Raw genomic sequence first — 23,369 nt, 5'->3', positions numbered from 1 at the left:
AAACATAATATTCTAGGTTCAGGTTGGGCTTCTGTATTTCAAAAAATTGCATTTGTTCTGATGGCTTGCTCCTGGGCTGCAAGGATCAAGCCTTCTGTCTCCTTCTTCAGTGTCCCATTCATGAGCCATAGCCAGGTCTTCTCCTTGTCAGCTTTTCTTCAAATTTTGTCAAGATACTTTCCATGCAATGTTTTGTTATGCCAGCTGTCAGCTCTAGTTTGTAGTGCGGTTTTCTTGTACTGATTCTTTGTCTGCTGTGCTTTGAGGAGTTTCTGATTTTTGACTTCAATCAAAGCAGGTTCTTCACTTTGCTTTACATATTCTGCCAGGGCATGTTCTTCTTCTTTGACTGCTTGTTTTACTTTTAAGAGTCCTCTGCCACCAGATCTTCTAGGCAGATATAGCCGGTCAACATCACTGCGAGGGTGCAGTGAATGATGAATGGTCATGAATTTTCTTGTTTTTCTGTCCGAATTGTCCAGTTCCGCCTGTGTCCAATTTATAATGCCAGCAGTATATCTTATGACAGGTATGGCCCAGGTGTTTATGGCCTTGATGGTGTTGCCTCCATTGAGCTTGCTTTTGAGAATTTTTCTGACCCTTTGTGTGTATTATTTACTGACCACAATTTTCACATGTTCATGCTTGATGTTGTCCAGCTGTAATATGTCCAGATATTTATAGGCCTCTGGCTGGTGACACTTTATCGTTTAGCCATTAGGCATATTTATGCCCTCACTTTCAATGATAATTTCTATTATTATTATTATTATTATTATTATTATTATTATTATTATTATTATTATTGTTGTTGTTGTGGGATGGGCACTGGCGAGCTCTGTCACAAATGGGAAGGTATGCCACCAAAAAGCACCTCCTCTGATGAAGTCGAGAGACAACGGGAGTGACATCATAGCTAACCCTTGTTACTACTGTGCAGAACAAGGTGATGGTAAATAGGTCATGAACTCTTTTATCTTAAAAACTCTATGATGAGACAATCCTAAATTAAACAAGAGATTATGCCAGAAGTTGCGACTCCAGGTTAGAAGACACTCCGTGAGCTACTGGGCAAGAGCAGAGGATTATGAATAAAGCAGTGGCTAATGATGCAACCGAAAGTCAAAAGGATATTCAGCTGTTCATATGCTCAAAGGTGAAAGGACAGTCCAAAGCTGCAAAAAATATTATATAGGAACATGGTATGTGAGAAGCATGAACTGGAGAAGATAATCATAAGGTAAAGGTAAAGGTTTTTCCCTGACATTAAGTCTAGTCGTGTCCGACTCTGGGGGTTGGTGCTCATCTCCATTTCTAAGACGAAGACCCAGCGTTATCCGTAGACATCTCCAAGGTCATGTGGCCAGCATGACTGCATGGAGCTGTTACCTTCCTGCCAGAGCAGTACCTATTGATCTACTCTCATTTGCATCTTTTCGAACTGTTAGGTTGGCAGAAGCTGGAGCTGACAGCGGGAGCTTAGAGGTGGGATAATCATGTCTCTGTGTTAAAGCAATCACAGGTTTTGCTATAAAGTAGATAGTGGTGGGCTACTTTTATCACCAAACATAGCATAGTAAGAGTAAATAATGTTATCTGTTCCACTGTCTGATGCTTTTCCCAAACTGGTGACCTCATAATATCAGAGCCTAACAGGAGGATAAACTAAAAGAGTTGAGCATGTAGAGAAAGAACTGAATAGATTTCGCCTTTACTCCCCACTGTCTATTTAGCAATTTTAAAAAACTTTGTATGTACCCGCTTACACCTTTTAATTAAGCCAACAAAGTAGTAGTTTATAAACGCACACTTTGGTATCTTTGGAATCCTAGTAGCCTTTTCTTCGTGACTTGGCTGTAAATCAGGGGTTCTCAAACTTTTTCAGCCACAGAGCCCTTATTGAAGCAAAATTTTCTCGTGGAGCCCCCAGAAATATGTATATATTATATAAACTAATTACAAGGAGTGCACGGTGCTTATATCAAAGCAGCTCCACTAGCTGCTGATAAATTTCCAATCCCAATTCAAGGTGCAGGTTATGACCTACAAAGCCCTAAATGCTTAGGACCCAACATATCAACGTGATCCCATCTTCCCCTATGAACTGGCGTGGGCTTTAACATCTTCTGGGGGGGGGGGGAGCTTCTCTCGCTTCCGCCACTATCGCAAGCATGGCTGGTGGGGACGAGGGAGAAGGCCTTCTTGGTGGTGGCCCCCCAATTTTGAAACTCCTTCCCCAGGGAGACTAGGCAAGCCCCCACACCGTCCTCCTTCTGTAGGGATTTGAAAACATAGATATTCCAGCAGGCATTGATTAATCCCTAGTTATAGATACCAGGTCCCTAGTTCACCAGAAAGTACTTTGTTTTGCACTTCATTCCCTTCCCCGGCCCTATGGTACACCATTTGCACTATCCCTTGCCCAGCCATTTTATAGCTCGATCATGCCCTTTTTAGACTTTTGGTCTTTGTTTTTTGTGGAACCTAGTGTGATGGAGCTCCAATGTAATCTGTTTTACTCTGTAATGTTCAGTCTGTTTTATTTTGGTTTTTTGTATTTTATGATACTCCTTTTAATGTGTTTTGTTTTATTGATTATGTTTGCTTTTATATCTTGTGGACATTTGTCCCATTTGGGGGAGATGGTGGCAGGGTATAAGAATAAAGTTGTCATTATTGTTATTATTATTATTATTATTATTATTATTATTATTATTATTATTATTATTATTATATCTTGCAGAATTATGTACAGAAAGAAAGATATCTCCACGTGAAGGGTAATGACTTGGTTGTTTTACAACAACTGTAAGAACAAGATATGACAATTGGGTCAAGTTCTAGTTGACATGATTCTTCTATTAGCTGGAATACTGGAATCCAAAATGCTTCCAAACCAAAATTGAACACGTACAGTGACACCTTTGCTTTTTGATGGCCCAATCCATTATTATTATTATTATTATTATTATTATTATTATTATTATTATTATTATTATTATTATTATGTCTGTTTATACTCTGCTTTTTCTCTCCACAAAGGAGACTCAAAGAGCCTTAGATTCAAATGTGCACCAATTTTGTTTAACACACAATGTTATTTAAAATCTTATATATAAAATTACTTTCTGTCTACGTGCACAAGGTATCTATGAAACATAAATAAATCTTGGGTTTAGACTTGAGTCTCTTCTCTAAGATATCTCATTGTGTATATGCAAATATTCCAAAATCCAAAAAAACAAAACCCAAAACAATTTTGTTTCTAATCATTTTGAATAAAGCAGTGGTTCTCAATCTGTGGGTCCCCAGATATTTTGACCTTCAACTCCCAGAAATCCTAACAGCTGGTAAACTGACTGGGATTTCTGGAGTTGTAGGCCAAAACACCTGGGGACCCACAGGTTGAGAACCACTGGGATAAGGAATACCCAATCTGTAATACATATATAACATTATATGTTAGATGTATACACATAATTTTAAAGACACACTCACAGAAATGCAGGCTCCATTCCAGGACAATTATATCATTATTGTACAAAAGCCTTCTACTGGGAGTATTGCCACGAGAGATAAACAAAGATTGTAGGCACTCAAATGATAAATCTTGGAAACTGAACATCTTGCTCTACTTCAGGACTGACAAGTATATAAAAAAATAGTGGCCTCACAGATTATTGCATTGTCCTAAAAGGCATATAGGATGGGTGAGCAAGCACATTGCATATGTGAACACATCTGAAGAGTTCAGAAAAAAAAGAAAGCATATTTTAAGCTTTTGGGATATATCTATTTTAAGCTTTTAAGCTCTTGGGACCTATCTATTCTAACTTTATGGATGAGAACATAATTAAAACTTAACTCTCCTGTGTTAATCTACAGGAGTCTTGTTGGGATTTTATGCCAATATTTATTTGTTTTTTTAAGGCATTGAATGTATGCCGTTGTTTGTTGGAATCCGCCCTGAGTCCTTTTGGGGATATAGGGTGGAATAGAAATAAAGTTATCATCATCATCATCCATAATATTATTATTAATATTAGTAACATCCACCCCTGGTCCCTTTGGACTACAGATCTATGAAAGACATATCTATTGGTCTGATGGGACATGAATCTAAATCCTTGACCCTGTTCTCTTCAATTCAGCTATCCAACTGCATCATAATGAATAAAGAATTTGGCTGGGCTGTAGCACAGCTGGTAAATCACCAGCAGTGATAAGATCTACCAACTGAAAGGTGTCCAGTTCGAAGTCCGGTCGGGGTGAGCACCCGACTGTCAAGCCCAGCTCAGTGTTTACCTAAGCAGTTCGAAAACAGCTTAGAGCTGTAAGTAGAGAAATTAGGTACCACAAATTGCAGGGGAGGTATTTTACGATACCATAAAGAACAAGATCAGAAATGCAGTGACCAAAAGGAAGGTGGAAGGAGGGAGTCCTGATGGCTCTTCGACATAGAGAATGGAGCACAAACTCAACCTCCAAAGCAACAAAAATTGGACTTAAGACAACATACCTCCTTCTATCTGTCTGTTCTGTCCTGTCCGACCAAACGGTATTGAATGTTTGCTGTGAATTTGTACTGTGGTCCGCCCTGAGTCCCCTTGGGGAGATAGGGCGGAATATAAATAAAGTGTTGTTGTTGTTGTTAATAATAATAATAATAATAATAATAATAATAATAATAATAATATTAAGGCCCCTGGTGGTGGCGCAGTGTGTTAAAGCGCTGAGCTGCTGAACTTGCAGACCGAAAGGTCCTACCCTGTTTCCCCTAAAATAAGACATCCCCAGAAAATAAGACCTAGTAGAGGTTTTGCTGAATTGCTAAATATAAGGCCTCCCCCGAAAATAAGACCTAGCAAAGTTTTCGTTTGGAAACATGCCCGCCAAACCAGAACATTCAGGATTGGTAAATGTACGTATCATAGAGTGTTATACATGGAAATAATGGTAGTAACAAGAAATTATTAATAGGATTCACAGTTTGTCTGGTTATGCTGGTTTGTGATGACAACTACTGTACAGTATATAAAATGTTCATTTTTTTGTTCAACATTAAATGTGAATTCTTCTTCATGGAAAACTAAGACATCACCTGAAAATAAGACCTAGCACATCTTTGGGAGCAAAAATTAATATAAGACACTGTCTTATTTTCGGGGAAACACGGTAGGTTCAAATCCCGGGAGCAGAATGAGCGCCCGTTGTTAGCCCCAGCTCCTGCCAACCTAGCAGTTCTAAAACATGCAAATGTGAGTAGATAAATAGGTACCGCTCCAGCAGGAAGGTAATGGCGCTCCATGCAGTCATGCCGGCCACATGACCTTGGAGGTGTCTACAGACAATGCTGGCTCTTCGGCTTATAAATGGAGATAAGCACCAACTCCTAGAGTCGGATAAGGCTAGACTTAATGTCAGGGGGAAAACTATCTTTACTTAGCTTGAGGTATTGCCTAATTTTTCTGCCAAATTCCAAGTTGGTCACGACTGGACTTAACATCAGGGGAAAACCTTTACCTATTATTATTATTATTATTATTATTATTATTATTATTATTATTATTATTGGGTTGTTGTTGCTACGCAACCACATAGTGTGCTTCCCCATCTACTTCTAGATTAAGGTGAGCAGATTGTAGAGAATGAGGGATTTCCAAACCTGAAGAAGGTAAATAAGTGAAGAGCCAGTCCCATCACCTTCATTGCCCATTTTCAGAAAACTGGTCTGCAACGAACTATTCCTGCCCAGGGAAATCCCAGATGCGCATTAAAAGACAGCTCTTGAGTTACTTCTGTCTTGTCAAGAAGTTGTTCAACAGCTTGGAGAAGGCACTTCCCTGAGAGCTAAATGGGGCAGTGGGGCAGGCGAGAGACTTAAATGAAATCTTATGAAAACAGGAGGATTTTCAGCTTGCGAGCCTCACCTTCTCTTCTTCGGGTGCCAACAGCTGCAGGGAGGAGAAGAGAGGCTGCAAGGCAGCTCAAAGTGACAAGCCAATGCTGAGGCATTTCTGGAAACTCAGGAGGGATCTAGTCCCCGGGTCCAAAAGGCACTCCAGCCCCGCTCTCTTCCAAGGAGGGTCTCGGGATCAAGGGGGCAAGACTTCCGCTGTGTCTCCTCTTCTTGTTTCAGGTGGTTTTTATCACCTCCCTCTGCCTGAATCACTCTAGACAGGAAGAAAAGAACTTGCTTCCAGTCTGACTCACCTAGTGAATAATTAAATTTTTTGAAAAAGAGAGGGCCCAGCCCATGTACAGTGCAAGGAGACACTTAACAGTTTCTTCTTAGCCATTCAGAGGGATGGGTCTTGGCAGAGCAGAGCAGCAAACGCCCCTGGCAGTCAGCCACGAAGATAGGTGGGATAGGTGGCAGAAGGGTTGCAAGACAGGCCTTAATCTGGGTCTTCCTCATTAAAAGCTACCTATGGGAGCAAGCCAAAAGCCAGGCTCACTGCAGAGAGTCCCCCTCCCCAAACACACACATGTACATCAGTTAATCATGAATGTCCAATACAACTCCATTAAGAAGTTTGCTTTTACTCTCAGATAAATCTGTGCCAGGTTGTGGAACAAGCTGGGCATGTCTTCACTCATCTTTGCTCAATTAGAATACTTCTTAAAAATGTTTAACATTGTGATTATAACTGTAACCGCACTCAAGGGGTTGCCAGGGTGAAAATTATGGTAGGCTTCTGTACCTTTAATAGTATAGAAGAGGGAATTTCAGCAAGTGTTGCTACCTGATTGCTTGATAAGCAATGCCAGCAGCTATCGTTTGTTTTTCTTTCCTTTTTTTGCCACAAAAACCATATTTTTGCTGCATAATAATTCTCCTTCAATACAGTAGAGTCTCACTTATCCAACACTCGCTTATCCAACGTTCTGGATTATCCAACGCGTTTTTGTAGTCAATGTTTTCAATACGTCGTGATATTTTGGTGCTAAATTTGTAAATACAGCAATTACTACGTAGCATTCCTGCATATTGAACTACTTTTTCTGTCAAATTTGTTGTCTAACATGATGTTTTGGTGCTTAATTTGTAAAATCATAACCTAATTGGATGTTTAATAGGCTTTTCCTTAATCCCTCCTTATTATCCAACATTTTCACTTATCCAACATTCTGCCGGCCCGTTTATGTTGGATAAGTGAGACTCTACTGTACTTTGGGACAGCAGTTCTCGAAGTATGCTCTACGATAGTGGTTCTCAACGTTCCTAATTCCGCGACCCCTGAATACAGTTCCTCATGTTGGGTGACCCCCAACCATAAAATTATTTTTGTTGCTACTTCATAACTGTCATTATGCTATTGCTACAAATAGTAATGTAAATATCTGATATGCAGGATGTATTTTCATTCACTGGACCAAATTTGGCACAAATACCCAATACGCCCAAATTTGAATACTAGTGAGGTGGGGGGGATGATTTTGTCATTTGGGAGTTGTAGTTACTGGGATTTATAGTTAACCTACAATCAAAGAGCATTATGAACTCCACCAATAATGGAACTGAACCAATCTTGGCACAGAGAACTCCCATGATCAACAGAAAATATGGGAAGGGTTTGATGGGCATTGAGCTTGAGTTTTGGAGTTGCAGTTCACCGACAACCAGAGAGCACTGTGGACTCAAACAATGATGGAACTGTGTTGTTGAAGGCTTTCATGGCCGGGATCACAGGGTTGTTGTATGTCTTTCAGGCTGTGTAGCCATGTTCCAGAAGTATTCTCTCCTGAAGTTTCGCCCACATCTATGGCAGGCATCCTCAGAGGTTGTGAGGCATGGATAAACTAATTTTTTTTCAGGCTACGGCCCTGGGCAAAATGTTAGGAGAGAATACTTCTGGAACATGGCCATACAGCCCAAAAGACATACAACAACCCAATGATGGATCTGGACCAAACTTGCCACGAATACTCAATATGCCCAAATTTGGTTACTGGTGGAGTTTGGCGGAAATAGACCTTGACATTTGGGAGTTGTCATTGCTGGGATTTATAGTTCACCTACAATCAAAGAACCCCTTGAAGCCCACCAACAATAGAATTGGGCCAAACTTTCCACACAGAACCCCCATGACCAACAGAAAAAACTGGTTTTTAGTGAACCCTCTGACACCCCCCCCCCCCCCGGTGACCCCCCCCCCCAGGGGTCCCGACTCCCAGATTGAGAAATATTGCTCTACGAATCCCTTGGAGCTCCACTAAGAATATTGAGGGGCTCAGTACCCAGATCCTCTCCCTCTCGTTTTCCTTGCTTTCAAAACTGTTTCCTCTTTCCACTGCTCTGATTATGCTTTTCCTGCCTGGCAGAAGTGAGTTGAACTGGATAGTCCCATGGGTTTCTGCTGCTGTTGCTGTTGCTGTTACAAAGACTGAATAGCCAACTGTTGGGAGTGCTTTGATTGTGCTTTTCCTGCATGGCAGAAGGGGGTGAACTGGATGGCCACTGGGATCTTCCACTGGAATACTGTTAACTTTATGTTGGTCAAAACCAGGGGTCCCCAAACCTTTTAAGCAGAGGGCCAGTCCACAATCCTTCAGACTGTTGAGGGGCCGGATTATCATTTGAAAAAAAAAATACAAACAAATTCCTAAGGATACTGCACATGTCTTATTTGTAGTGTAACAACAACAACAACAATAACAACGAAAGAATACAATATTTAAAAATGAAAACAATTTTAACCAACATAAACCTACTAGGATTTCAATGGAAAGTGTGGGCCTGCTACTGGCCAATGAGATAGTCAAGTTAATTAGGATTGTTGTTGTTGTTGTTGTTGTTGTTGTTGTTGTTGTTGTTGTGTGCCTTCAAGTCATGTCAGACTTTGGCTGAGCCAAAGTCTAAAATTAATTATTTATTTACTGCATTTATTTACTACATTTATATCCCACCCTTCTCACCCCAAAGGGGACTCAGAGCAGCTGTATGTACATACAATATATTATATTATTAGCATAACACAATATTAGCATTATATATTACTATCTTGAACTATACCACTATACTATTATATAATATGTAATATATACCATATCATTAATATTATTATATGGTATTATTATTAGTATTATATTGTATAACATAAGATTATTATCAATATTATATGTATCTACAATATATTATATTATTAAAACTGATATAAAAATATTATATTATAAAACTGAGGGCGGGGGCCAGGTAAATGACCTTGGAGGGCCGCATCCGGCCCCCGGGCCTTAGTTTGGGGACCCCTGGTCAAAACTGTTCTTGATTTTAATTATTGTATTGTTCATTCTTTCCTTTTTTGCACTACAAATGATATGTGCAGTGTGCACAGGAATTTGTTCATTTTTTTTCCAATCAGTTCACACAAACACTCCCCACCCATCTGTCACTGGCCTGTCTGGTTGGTCAAAACGCAATGCATCAAATGTTTTGCCCATGTCTGATATAGAATATATATCATATATATAATAGAATATAAAAACATTTCTTAGGATTCCACAATAAACTTTTGCTTCAAAATGGGATCGGTAGCTGAAAAAGTTTGGGCACTGTTCCATTATCCAGGCAGAGGTCACTAGGGGCAGTAGAGAGAGAAGGATAGTCCATTTTATGGGGATGGAGGGTGGGCTAAAGGAGTAAAACCATTTCTCCGTGTTTTCCTGTTATCCCCCCCCCCCAATGCCCCAGTCGTGGAAACAAACCTAGTTTATGGCATGAGAAGCGGGGAGAGGGAATAACAAGCAAAAATGAGGGAAATTGTTTTCATCCTTCTACTCCCCCCCACCCCGTGTCTCTCTCTAACACTTCCTAGTGGCCTCTGTCCAAATAATGGAACAGTACAGAAAGTTTGAGAACCCCTGCTTTGAGGGTTTGAATATGGGGAGAATACTATGAGGGGCCTGGCTGTGACGCAGCTGGTTAGTAGCCAGCAGCAATAAATCACTACTGACTGAGAAGTTATTGGTTCAAGCCCGGGTCGAGGTTAAGCTCCCAACCGTTAATAGCCTAGCTTGCTGCCCACCTAAGCAGCTCGAAAACAGTTGAGTCTGTGAGTAGAGAATTCTAGGTACCACTTAATGCAGGGAGGCTAATTTAACTTAATTTGCGACAGCATAAAAAACTGCCGGCAGCATGAAGAATGAGGAAGTACTGCCATCAAAAAGGACTCAATGTCACAGTGGATGATGAAGTGGCAGCTCCCCCTATGGCCAGAATCTAGCATACCCTCATGAAGCTGCTGTGATTTTACTGTTTGTTATTTTAATGTAAATTTTATTTTTGTGTAATATTGTGTTTTTATATTGTTGTGCATTATATGTCTGTATCTTTGTTGTAAACCGCCCTGAGTTCCTTCTGGGAGATAGGGCGGTATATAAATATATTATTATTATTATTATTATTATTATTATTATTATTATTATTATTGACACAACGACGTTGTATGACACAGCAAACAAGAATGATATGCTGGATTTCGTTTCACAAAACCACAAGTCGAACACTTCCCAAGTGTCTAGGACTGTGTGATGTATTTTCGGATGATGCGTGCAGATCCCAGCAGGGTGGCCTTTTGCAGTTGGCAGATCGTAATTTTGTCAGTCTATTAGTTGGAAGCTAGAAAACATTAAATAGCCTCTATTGTTTGTCTGTATATGTTATATGTCTAATAACGGCATTGAATGTTTAACATGTATCTGTGTACTGTAATCCGCCTTGAGTCCCCTTCGGGGTGAGAAGGGCAGAATATAAATACTGTAAATAAATAAATAAATAAATAAATAAATAAATTTCTCCTAATTTTCTCCTAAGATGGAGAGAAAACTACCATAATTATTTGATTTTGATTACAAGGATGAAATAGTTAAGGATTTATGCCCCACACACTTCATTATTTCATTAGGGACTCCTTTCTATGCCATTTAGTTGATGGAAATGCATATGGGAAGTTGTATATAGAGACACTCTAGTTTTATCCACTTCTCTTGATTTCTAAACTCACTCCAAGTTGATATTTTTTTATAAAAAAAATTTTATTTGCTTGTAACTGGTGTTGCTGATTCTAAACTGTAATTTTAGATAATTAATGCTCAGGTGTTTCCCATAATCTCTTGAATTGTCTGACAGCTTCCACAGCTTTAAGATGTCGATGCTGATTCAGACAGGGTAATCTTCTGTGGTTGCAGATTGCCGAGGGGATCAGAACAGCCATTGCTACAACACCATAAGATGAGATCACCATGCCTTGGTTTGCTTCATCAGGTGCTTTTTTCTGGCTGAGTAGTCAAATGCCATGGCAACACTAGAAAATAGAAGGTTCATATTTGTTAGTTTGATTATTTGCAGATTTGAATAATATTTTCTCATTAGAAATCGAAAGCTCTGGGTCCAACAGAAGTTGTCCATATAGTCATTTTGGAGAACCTAGAACAGGGATCCCTAAAATAATGCCCACGGGCTGGATGCAAGCCTTTAAGGCAGTTGTTCTCAACTTGGGGTCCCCAGATGTTTTTGGCCTTCAACTCCAAGAAATCCTAACAGCTGGTAAACTGGCTGGAATTTTTGGGAGTTGTAGGTCAAAAGTATCTGGGGACCCCAGGTTGAGAACTACTGCTCTAAGATCTTTTACCTGGCTCCTGTCCTAAACTTTAGATTTACGGTCGACCTAAGTCTGAAACAACTTGAAGGCACACAACAACAACAACAACCCTTTTTTGCACTACAAATAAAATATGTGCAATGTGCATAGGAATTATGTAGTTCATGTTGGGGGTCTTCCAACAGTCTGAGAGACCATGAACTGGCCCTCGCCTTAAACAGTTTGAGGACCTCTCACCTAGAGACTCTTAGAGAAATGATATCTCAGTGGGTTTTTTAAATTGGTAGTTTCCCAGTTTTGTAGACATCCTGCACATCTAATCTCCATAAAAGTAGAGGGCCTACTGTAACAAAAAATCCGAGACAATAGAGGAGATGATTATGATGATGATGATGATGATGATGAATATTATTTATACCCCGCTTTATCTCTCCCACAGGAAACCCAAAGTGGCTCGTGGGAGACTCATGGATTTAAGCATACAGTTTCAACATTTTTGGTTGGTGTGGCTGGTCAAAAAGTCCCTCGGACAAAAAAGATGCGACGAGAAAAAGGGATTTGGAAGGAGGGAAGAGAGTCAATTCAAGAAGCAAGCAGCTATGGAATTAATCTGGCAGGTTTGAAATGGCATTGTGCCTTCTCTTAGTAAAAACTAAAGAGCAATAGCTGAAGAATAAATAGTAACACCTGAGCGTCATATAGTAAAACAGTGAAGAGACTGGATTTCTAAGGTCACTTCACAACTTGACTTAAGGGGGAATTGGCCAGAGATTTCTACCAGATCACCTAGGTTTCTAGGCTCTCTTCTCTAGTTCTCCAGATGAAGGCGAGGAATCTCAGGACAATAGAGCACTCTTGAAAAGTGTATGTGCATGTATGTGCATTCATAATCCGTTGGACTTGGTGTTTTCTATTTGAATGGGATATTTTGTACAACTATGTTTCATGCTTAATAATACGTCAGGGATCATCCCTCATGGTTCCACTCTTGGGACATCATCAAGGGCCAATTCTTGGCATATCATAAGGGAAGTTCATCCCCACATCTCAGGTTTTGACTCTGAAATCTCAATGCCTACAGTTCCCTTCCCAGATAAACTGGTTTGTTTATACAGTGGAGGAGTCCTCAATGGTGCAGCAAGTTAAACCGCTGAGCTGCTGAACTTACTGACCGAAAGGTCAGCGGTTCAAATCTGGGGAGTGGAATGAGCTCCCGCTATTAGCCCCAGCTTCTGACAACCTAGCAGTTTAAAAACATGTAAATGTGAGTATATCAATAGGTACCGCTTCTGCAGGAAGGTAACAGTGCTCCATGCAATCATGCTGGCCACATGACCTAGGAGGTGTCTACAGACATTGCCGCCTCTTTGGCTTAGAAATGGAGATGAACACCAACCCCCAGAGTGGGACGCGACTAGATTTAATGTCAGGGGGAAACTTTTACCTTACTTTTACCTTATACAGTGGAAGCAGTAGAGCTGTAAGATTTGTACATATGACACAATATGAAGAAACAGAAGAGGTGCCCACACAAAACACTGACCTATGACTTTTCAGAAGAATTATGTAAGTCTTGTAAGTGGCTCCAGGTCTCCATTGTGGGTGCCACTTTTCCCCATAAAGGGCTGGGTTTGGTTCCCCTAAAGGGCCCCAAAAAGGATGGTGAGGCCAGAGTTGAGAGACAAGCCCCTCTGTTTCCCCAAAGAGGGTGCCAAGGGGGCCACGAGGTAAGCAGGTGGGAGAGAAGGATGTCTGGCTGAATGACCGGGCCATTTGACCAGCCCAGAGAGAGATAGGCAGACCACACTCACATTGAGGATTTAGCACGAGAAGAGAGCAGAGTGCTGGGAAATGTAGTTTAGGTGGGGGGCCTTTTAAATTCTCTGGCACACGGGACGTCGCCTTCCCAAAATACATTTCCCAGAATTCCTCCCTGAAAAGTTCTGATGTTCATTCTCTAAAGGGATTTCAAGATAAAAGGGGATTGTTAGGAGTTGAATCAACCCTGTGAGGTAAGCAAAGGTAAGAGGCAGTAACTCTAAAGTTTAACTAGTAGGTTTCCTATTATTATTATTGTTGTTGTTGTTATTATTATTATTATTATTATTGTATGACACAGCAAACAAGATAGATATGCTGGATTTCGTTTCACAAAATCACAAGTCGAACACTTCCCAAGTGTCTAGGACTGTGTGGTGTATTTTCGGATGATGCGTGCAGATCCCAGTAGGGTGGCCTTTTGCAGTTGGCAGATCGTAATTTTGTCAATGTCTATTGTTTCCAAATTCTGGCTGAGATCTTTTGGCACAGCACCCAGTGTGCCGATCTCCACCGGGACCACCTGTACTGGTTTCTGCCAGAGTCTTTGAAGTTCAATCTTGAGGTCCTGATAGCGGCTGAGTTTCTTCTTCTTCTTCTTCTTCTTCTTCTTCTTCTTCTTCTTCTTCTTCTTCTTCTTATTATTATTATTATTATTATTATTATTCAAAGGCTGGGTTGGCATGTTTAGGTTGCTTTGACTGTGCTTTTCCTGCCTGCAGAAGGGGGTTGGACTGGATGGCCGCTGGGGTCTTTCAGTGAAATAGTACTATTAATTTTATGTTGCCAGGCTTTGAAGGTGCAAGGCTATTGAATGCTAATCAAGCTGACCAATTGCAATATTTTTTTAAAAAAATCAGGACAGTAAATAAAGAATAACACTCAGAAAAAATTCCATACAGGAAACCATCAGGGCCAGCTAACAGCTCCCAAAAGGATTCCTGCAGGCTTTAAAGCTGTGGCATGAGCTACAATTGTCCTGGGATGGAAAGAGTATAAAAATGGGATATGCAGAAATTGTATGAATATTTAGCAGATTACATGCTCCAAGATTACATTATGGATAGGAAAAATAAACATATTAATAGATATCTCAGGGGGGAATGGGAAGGGAAATTGAAAGAACTGATAGTCAAGGTAAAAGGAAATAGAAAATACAAGGAACTGAACCAGACTATCTTTATGATCAAACAAATAGAATGAATTATAAAGAAGATTTTCCTGGAGGGAGGTGGTGAGAGGGAGGGAGGGAGAAAACAGAGGAAAAGGGATGGATATAAATAGGAATTAAATGTGGAATTTAATAAGGTGTTGACAATAGGGGACAGCGGAAGGGGACGAGTATATATGGAAATCTTTTTTTGGGTATACATCGCTCATGTAGTTTTCTAATCATTCTTGTGAGGAAATGTGGATATGTTATATTCTACCTGTAAAAGGTAAAAGTTTCCCCCTAACATTAAGTCTAATTGTGTCTGACTCTGGGGGGTGGTGCTCATCTCCATTTCTGGCCCAAGAGCCAGAGTTGTCCGTAGACACCTCCAAAGTAATGTATCCGGCATGACTGCATGGAGTGCCGCTGCCTTCCCGCCAGAGAGTTACCTATTGATCTACTCACATTTGCATGTTTTCAAACTGCTAAGTTGGCAGAAGCTGTGGCTAACAGCAGGAGCTCACCCCGCTCACCAGATTCAAACTGCCGACCTTTCAGTCAGCAAGTTCAGCATCTCAACAGTTTAATTCGCTGCACCATCGGGGGCTCTGTTCATTCTATCTATATGATCCAGAAAAAAATTAAACTTATTATGAAGTCCAAAAAGGATACATACTTTTACAAAGAAAACAGAATAGCTTGCTACATTACTTGTTCTGTTCTGTTGCTTTTTAGTTCAAGCAGAAACAGCTGTTGGCTTTTTTTTGTGGCCATTCCTCCCACAGCTGCTCTAAGTTATACAGAAACCTTGCCAATAATCTGTGCTGTTTTTTCACTTACGAATGTTTCACACAAGTTTAAACCAAAAAGGGGGACTTTAGGAACTGAAAGGATGCAATGTGTTTTGATTTATAAAGGTACTTTGATAAAATTTGGTGGCATCTGGGGACACATTTTTCCCTGCAAAATGGAAACCTGGGTCTTGTAAAATTTAGGGACACAAAGGGGACTGAAGACCATTACATTTCCCTTTTAACCATCAACTTGAATAGTACCTCAGCTTAATGATCCTTTCCATGGAAAAAGAGCATACTTTTGCAAATTTATGTTCGCAGCCTAGCACACACATGACGGCTGGGAAGCAGGATAAGACATTTTCAAACATGTCATGAGACCATGTGGTAATCATGTGGAGGTTGTTAAAACTAAAAATAAAAGGAGTTGTTCTGGAAAAATTGCATGCAAACAAAAGGCTGAACTTAAGGACTTAGAAAGCCAAAGATTTCCTACCTTGATCTACACAGTTCCCTGGAGATACATGCACCAAGAGGCAAGGAAGCATTCAACACAATGACAACCTGTCTTGCAAAATGGGATTGTAAAATGTTCTGGTTTCAACATCTGCCAAAAGCATGTTGGGTTTGGCAATATACCAGTGCCAAAAATAACATAGGTGTATCAACCTGGTTTTAGGGAAAGAGAAGATCTTAGAAATTGCCAGCAGCACAGTAGAAGGAAAACAGTGTTCAATAGTGCTTGGAACAACCGCCAGCTAGTTAAGTCTGTGGTGTTTGGAATAGTCTTCAATAACTTTTAGTATCACTTTCGCACACTTGTAGTGTTGAGTGAGTTAAAGAAATGGTATTTCCTGTAGTAACCTATGGATGTGAGAGCTGGAACATAAGAAAGGCTGAGCGAAGGAAGATAGACGCTTTTGAACTGTGGTGTTGAAGGAAAGTTCTGAGATTGCCTTGGACCGAAAAAAGATCCAACCAGTCCATACTCCAGGAAATAAAGCTGCTCACTGGAGGGAAGGATATTAGAGGCAAAGATACTTTGGCCACATCATGAGAAAACAGAAAAGTTTGGAAAAGATAATGATGCTGGGGAAAATGGAAGGAAAAAGAATGAGAGGTCGCCCAAGGGCAAGATAGATGCCCTGAGTCCCTCCGAGTGAGAAGGGCAGGATAGAAATATTTGAAATAAATAAATAAATAATGAATGGTATCCTTAAAGTGACTGGTTTGACCGGGAAGGAGCTGGGGGTGACGACGGCCGACAGGGAGCTCTGGCGTGGGCTGGTCCATGAGGCCACAAAGAGTCGGAAGCGACTGAATGAATAAACAACAACAAAAGTGTTGAGTGATTTCAGATCTGCAAGAACCATAGGTTCAGAAGCCCAGAATGTCACGCTTCCCAAAGGACCAAATAAGACACAGACAGGATGAAGGCAAAAAACAGAGTCTTTTATTCACCTTGGCCAAGTGTGGATGTCAGCAGAATCTGCGATCCAAAAACTGACATAGCTCAATGCAAACATAGCACAAAACACCTGAATGACACCAGTTTGGGCCCCTTTAATTATGAGGTTTCAAATTGTGAAGGGCTTTATAAGTGAAAACTGGCACTTTGAATTGGACCCAGAAATGGATTTACAAATGAAGGCAAATAATTCATTCATTTATTTATTTATTTACAATATTTATATTCTGCCCTTCTCACCCCGAAGGGGGCTCAGGGCAGATCACAATGTACACATACATGGCAAACATTCAATGCCATATGAACATAGAGACAGAGACAAAGACAGACACAGAGGCAATTTAATCTTCTCCAGCTTCCAGCTTCCTGAGGGTATGCTTGATTCCGGCCACAGGGGAAGCAGCTGCTTCATTATCCACTGTGACGCCAATACTTCCTCATTCCAAATGCTGCTGGGTGATTTTTATGGTGTCGTAAATTAGTTAAATTAGCCTCCCCACATAAGTGGTACCTAAATTTCCTATTTGATAGATGCAACTATTTTCGGGTTGCTTAGGTCAACAACGAGCAGGGCTATTTTTTTTATTTTAATTGTCAGGTGCTCACTCCTGCACAGGCTGGCCTTGAACTCATGACCTCTTGGTCAGAGTGATTTATTGCAGCTGGCTACTATCCAGCCTGCGCCACATGGTAGGATCAATATGGTATGTTACCATGTTCACATTGCTGAATCCTACTTAAAGCTGTTACTGTTTTATTCTATATCAGCTGAAGACAGGATTTTCTAAGGTAGTCCTATGCAAAATTCATTGTAGTCATATAAATGGAAGGATATATAGAGCATGACCCATGTTGGACAGAAAAAGAGTCTGAAAAGGCAATAAATAATAATAATAATAATAATAATAATAACAACAACAACAACAACAACAACAACAACAACAACAACACACCAGACATCACAGTTGTGGAAAAGAAAAAGGTTTGGATCATTGATGTCGCCATCCCAGGTGACAGTCGCATTGACAAAAAACAACAGGAAAAACTCAGCCGCTATCAGGACCTCAAAATTGAACTGCAAAGACTCTGGCAGAAACCAGTGCAGGTGGTCCCGGTGGTGATGGGCACACTGGGTGCCGTGCCAAAAGATCTCAGCCAGCATTTGGAAACAATAGACATTGACAAAATCACGATCTGCCAACTGCAAAAGGCCACCCTACTGGGATCTGCACGCATCATCCAAAAATACATCACACAGTCCTAGACACTTGGGAAGTGTTCGACTTGTGATTTTGTGATACGAAATCCGGCATGTCTATCTTGTTTGCTGTGTCATAATATTATAATAATAATAATAATAATAATAATAATAATAATAATAATAATAATAATAATACATCTTTATTTATATCCTGCCTTTCCCCTCACGGGACCCAAAGTAGCTTACAACATATTAAAATTACATAAACAACAATCAGAGTACATCAATAATATAAGCATAATAGGATAAACAGATTAAGAGAAAAAAACCTACAGTATTCATTCAAGTTCATGAGTCATCATATCGAGACATATATTGCACTCTACTCCAGTCCGTAACATGTGATATTCCTGTCATTCCTGATTAATTTTCTTCGCTAAATGCATGTTTAAACAGGAAGGTTTTTAGTTGGTTCTTGAAAGAGACAAGGGAGGGAGATGTTTTAATTTCTTTTGGGAGCGTGTTCCATAGATTAGGAGCAGCCGCCAAGAATGCCCTCTCCCTTGTTGATGTCAGTCACATTTGCAACGATGATGGAAGTGAGAGTAAGGCCTCCCCTGAAGATCTTAAGAAGCGGGCCGGTTGGTATGAGGAGATGCGGTCAGATAAGTGCCACAGAGAACATTTGTAACAACGAGGAATTCCAAGAACATTTGTAACAATGAGGAATTCCAAGAGCACACCCAAATTCTAAATCTAATGCTTGGTGGGGAAGAACTCATTTCAAAATAAGCTGAATACCATGTATCTCTCCAGAAGAACTATGTGCTAACAATACCTTCACCTTATCAACCAGGACTGTGATTGTTTAGTACAGTTCAGTTGTGGCTCTCTCACTTTTTCTGTCTCACTCTGTTTGTAGGAAAACCTCCACTACCTAGTATATACTCCAGCATTTCAGAGATAAAAACTGGGACATACATGGCCCAGCAACATCAAAATGTGATCAAGATGGTAAAAGATATAAAATATCTGGAGTATGTGGTGTAGAGCAGTAGATCTGTTATTTGTAGACCATACTCTCACTGATGCTCCGCCAATATGTTTTTAAATATAAACCTAAATATTACAAAAAATCTAGGTACAGTTCTATTATCCGGACAGAGGCCAAAAGGGGCACTAGACAGAGGATAATCCATTTTATGGGGTGAGGGGTAGGCTTGAGCGATCCATGAAAAAATTGATTCTAAACTCGTTTCAAAAGTAGAGGGCGCCAGCGTTTCGTTTCTGATGTCATTTCCGAATTTTGCCCTCAAAATTTTTCGAAATTTAACGAAAATTCGTTAGTTTCAAAAGTAATTCGTTAATGGCGGACGCGCATGAGCAATAGCCAGATATTTCCAAGGTCGTACTCAAAGGGCTTGGCAAATATACCCTTTTTTTAGATGGATCTAAATCAGGCATGGGCAAACCTTGGCCCTCCAGATGTTTTGGACTTCAACTCCCACAATTCCTAACAGCCAGTATTTGAGAACACAGAAATGCTGGACCACTCTAAAAGCCACCGTGTCAGACTACACAGAGAAGCCACTGAAATCCACAAGAAGCACATGGACAATTTCAACAGAAAAGCTAAAATCAGGACAGTAAAAGAACAACACCCAGAAAATGGGAATTCCAGACAGGAAACAATCAGGGCCAGCTAATACCTCCCAACAAAGGATTCCCCCAGGTAGGAAGCAGCCAGGCTTTGAAGCTGCAAGGCTATTCAATGCTAATCAAGGTGACCAATTGCAACATTCACACTTGCCTCCCACAGACAAGAGTTCTTTCTCCCACCCTGGACCTTCCACAGATATATAAACCCCACTTGCCTAGCTTCGCACAGACGTCAAAACCTCTGAGTATGTCTGCCACAGATGTGGGTGAAACGTCAGGAGAGAATGCTTCTGGCACATGGCCATAGAGCCCGGAAAACTCATAGCAACCCAGACAGTAGGCTGTTGCTGAACAACCTATGAACTTTTAGCATTAAAGGAAAAAATGCCCAAGATTTTATCACTTAATACTGTTGGCATGTCTGGAGAAGAAGAATAGAATGCTTCTATACCAGGCAAGGGTAAACTTTGCCCATGTCTGGTGTTAGGAATTGTGGGAGTTGAAATTCAAAACAATCTGACAAAAAACTGGGAGCTGTAGTTTGGCATGGCACTGGCTCTCTTCTGCAGGGAAGGCTAGGTAGGGACTTTGTAAAACTACAACTCACATGATTACATGGCACTGAATCTGTTGCAAGTGAGCTGGTGCCAGATTCCTTTCTGGGAGCAGGAGCTGTTTTGGGTTTGGCGTCTCCTCCTGGAGATATCTCTTAAAGGGATATCCTCTGGCTCTTTAGAAAGGCTCCACAGGCTCTGGGGTTTCCCCTTTAAGCCAACTGCCTTAAAGAAGCAAAACCAAACGGGAAGGCTCCAAGGCAGGGCAAGGAGGAGCAGGCATGGCTCTTTCTTCTCTTCTCTCTTCCCTTCTCTCTTCTCTTCCCTCCCTCCCTGCTTCCCCCCCCCTCTCTGCGACCTCTCAGAGAGAGAGAGAAGCAGGGAGGGGAGAGAGAGAAGGGAAGAGAGAGCAATGCGGAAGGCTTCTACTGAGCCGGTGGTCCCCGTGGGGAGGGGGGGGCGTCTCAATGGCATTTTTAAAATGCTAGCAGATCGATGGCCATGCCTCTCCCTCCCTCCCTCTTCTGCTCTGATTGGCTGAGAGGCATGCCAACATGGCTTCTCCTCTCAGAGGGGCTACAGCTACATCCGAAGACATCAGCAACAAACGAAAAAAGGTACTTTTATTATTCAAATTCGTAATATTTGTAAGGCAGTGAGCAGATGGTTCAAATGTCAATTCAAAAGTACTTACGAAACGAATTTTTAACGAATTTAACGAACTAACGAAAAATTTGCTCAAGCCTAGTGAGGGGGGTTTGACGGAGTAAAACCATTTCCCCCTGTTTTCCTGTTATTCCCCCCCACCCATGTTGCAGTTGTGGAAACAACCCTCGCTTGTGAAATGGGAAGTGGGAAGGGGGAATAACCAGTGAAAACAGGAGAAATAATTTTCCTCCTTCAACTCCCCCCCCCCCCATAAAATGGACTCTCCTTCTCTGCCTAGCATCCCCTTTTGGACTCTGCCCGGATAATGTAACAGTACCAAAATCTACGAGCCAATAATAATAATAATAATAATAATAATAATAATAATAATAATAATAATATGCCCCCCCACAGGTGCCACCTTGACGTGGTGGGGGGGCTTAGCTGCTCCAATGATGACTGAGCGCTGTGCTGGCGGTAGTGTAACTACTGGCAGGTCCAACCAAGCCAGAGAGGCCTCAGCTGAGGAGCACAACCAAGAGCACCTAACCCATTAGCATTATGGAGAATCAAACCCAAACGAAGTCTATACTGGCTCGGTCGTCGCCCAGGATAAAAAGGACCGTGGTGGATGCTGCTGATTCTGGACATCCATCGACAAGTGGGCTACGGAATCATCAAAACCCAAATGAACAGTCACAGAAGTGGCAAAAATATACAATGCCAGAAAACCGCACAATTATGAAATGCTACTACAAATCTGAACCTCAAAGGCGTGGCTACCAAAAAAGGATGCATCAGCTATGGAAACAAGAGTACCCTGACTCACAGATAACAGAACCCCGACTGGCTGACCAACGAAGATTCATAATCAGAAACAAAGTGTTCAGTGAAGTTGAACTCAAAGAAATCCAGAAAATTTGCAAAGTAGATTACCATCAGACCACAGCACACACAGCAGCAGAGACTCCAGCAACACTTGGAATGGTGGAACAGATTGAACCAGAAGAAAGTGTGGCGCTTTTGCAAGAATTTGAGGAACCAGCACTTGAAACATCTGTTGAACCACCAGAAACCTTGACAGCAAGACAACAAGAGCTCAAGGATAAGATCATGGCTCATGCTGCAGCAAATGCAATAAGAAAGCGGCTCCCAACTCTAAAAACAGTGCCCAAGAGACACCTGGCGCCTCTCATGAAAGATGTGAATGCAGCACTCTCCACTGTCCAAATAACATCAATTGAACAAACAAACCAGTTTGCCTACAGTGCAGCAGTGATAGCAACAGAAGAACTTGGGCTCCTACAACAAAGGCAGCCCCAAAGAAAATCGACTGGAAAACCAAAGTGGAAGGTCAGGCTAGAGTTGAAAATCAAGAAACTTAGATCAGATGCAAGTAACCTGAAAAATATGAAAGAGAGGAAACTGAAGAATGACAAAATCAAGCAATACCTGATCCGAAAGTACTGGCTGAACACCAGAAAAATTAAAGAAGCTTTGGAAATCGTGAAAGAACAAATTACAGCAACAGCCAGAAAAATTGAAAGGTAGGAAGCCAGAATCATCCAGTACAGACAAAATCAACTGTTTCAATCAGACCAAAGACGGTTCTACCAGAGCCTGAACCAAACAACAGACACAGTAACCATAAAGCCAGAGAAAACTGCAACAACAAAGTACTGGAAAGAACTTTGGGAAAATAATAAAAACTACAACAAAAATGCTGGGTGGATAAAGGAGTTTGAAGGAAAATTCTCACAGAACAAAATGGAACAGATGGAAATAACAACTGAAATGATCAGCAGACGAGTGCAAAAAGTCAAGAACTGGACATCGCCTGGTAGTGATCAACTTCATGGATTTTGGCTCAAACATCTGATTAGTTTACATGGAAAAATGGCCCAACAATTCAATGAGATGCTGCAGAAAGGAAGTATCAGTGAATGGCTAACAACTGGAAGAACATACCTGATACAAAAGGATCCAACAAAAGGAGCAGCACCAGGAAACTACAGGCCAATAACGTGTCTGCCCACTATGTTTAAACTACCGACTGCATCATAGCTGACAGAATTCAAGACTATCTTGAAGAAAAAAACATCTTGCCAGATGAACAGAAAGGCAACAAACTGAAAAGTAGGGGCACAAAAGACCAGTTATTGATTGACAAAATGATTCTGGAGAACTGTAAGAGCCGAAAAGCTAATCTTCACATGACGTGGATTGACTACAAAAAGGCCTTTGACTCACTCCCACACAGCTGGATCATCAAGTGCCTGGACGCCATCGGGATTAGTAAAAACGTTGGCACCTTCATTGAAAACATGATGGAGCACTGGAAAACTGAACTGTTTGTTGGAAATGAAAGCTATGGACTTGTCAACATCAGAAGAGGAATTTTCCAGGGAGATTCATTGTCCCCTCTGCTTTTCATTATTGCCATGATCCCTCTGTCAATAATCTTACAAAAAAAC

General features: G+C 41.0%; 1 protein-coding gene across 2 annotated transcripts in view; it reads right to left on the bottom strand.

Moving 5' to 3' along the window:
* The window catches only part of lamc2 (laminin subunit gamma 2), a 60,680-nt gene extending 53,963 nt beyond the window's left edge, over positions 1–6,717 (bottom strand). For both annotated transcript variants that reach the window (XR_010006130.1, XM_008114717.3), the window contains exon 1: positions 5,931–6,717. Coding sequence is in view for 1 of the 2 variants with exons in the window: in XM_008114717.3 (XP_008112924.2) it covers positions 5,931–6,015 (85 nt within the window). In the remaining variant the exon portion in view is untranslated. The remainder of the gene's footprint in view (positions 1–5,930) is intronic.
* Between the last annotated feature and the right edge of the window lie 16,652 nt (positions 6,718–23,369).

This window comes from Anolis carolinensis, chromosome 4, assembly GCF_035594765.1.
Source record: "Anolis carolinensis isolate JA03-04 chromosome 4, rAnoCar3.1.pri, whole genome shotgun sequence".
Lineage (NCBI taxonomy): Eukaryota > Metazoa > Chordata > Lepidosauria > Squamata > Dactyloidae > Anolis > Anolis carolinensis.
The sequence above is the reverse complement of the archived record's forward strand: the minus strand, read 5'-3'. Positions and strand labels throughout refer to the sequence as shown.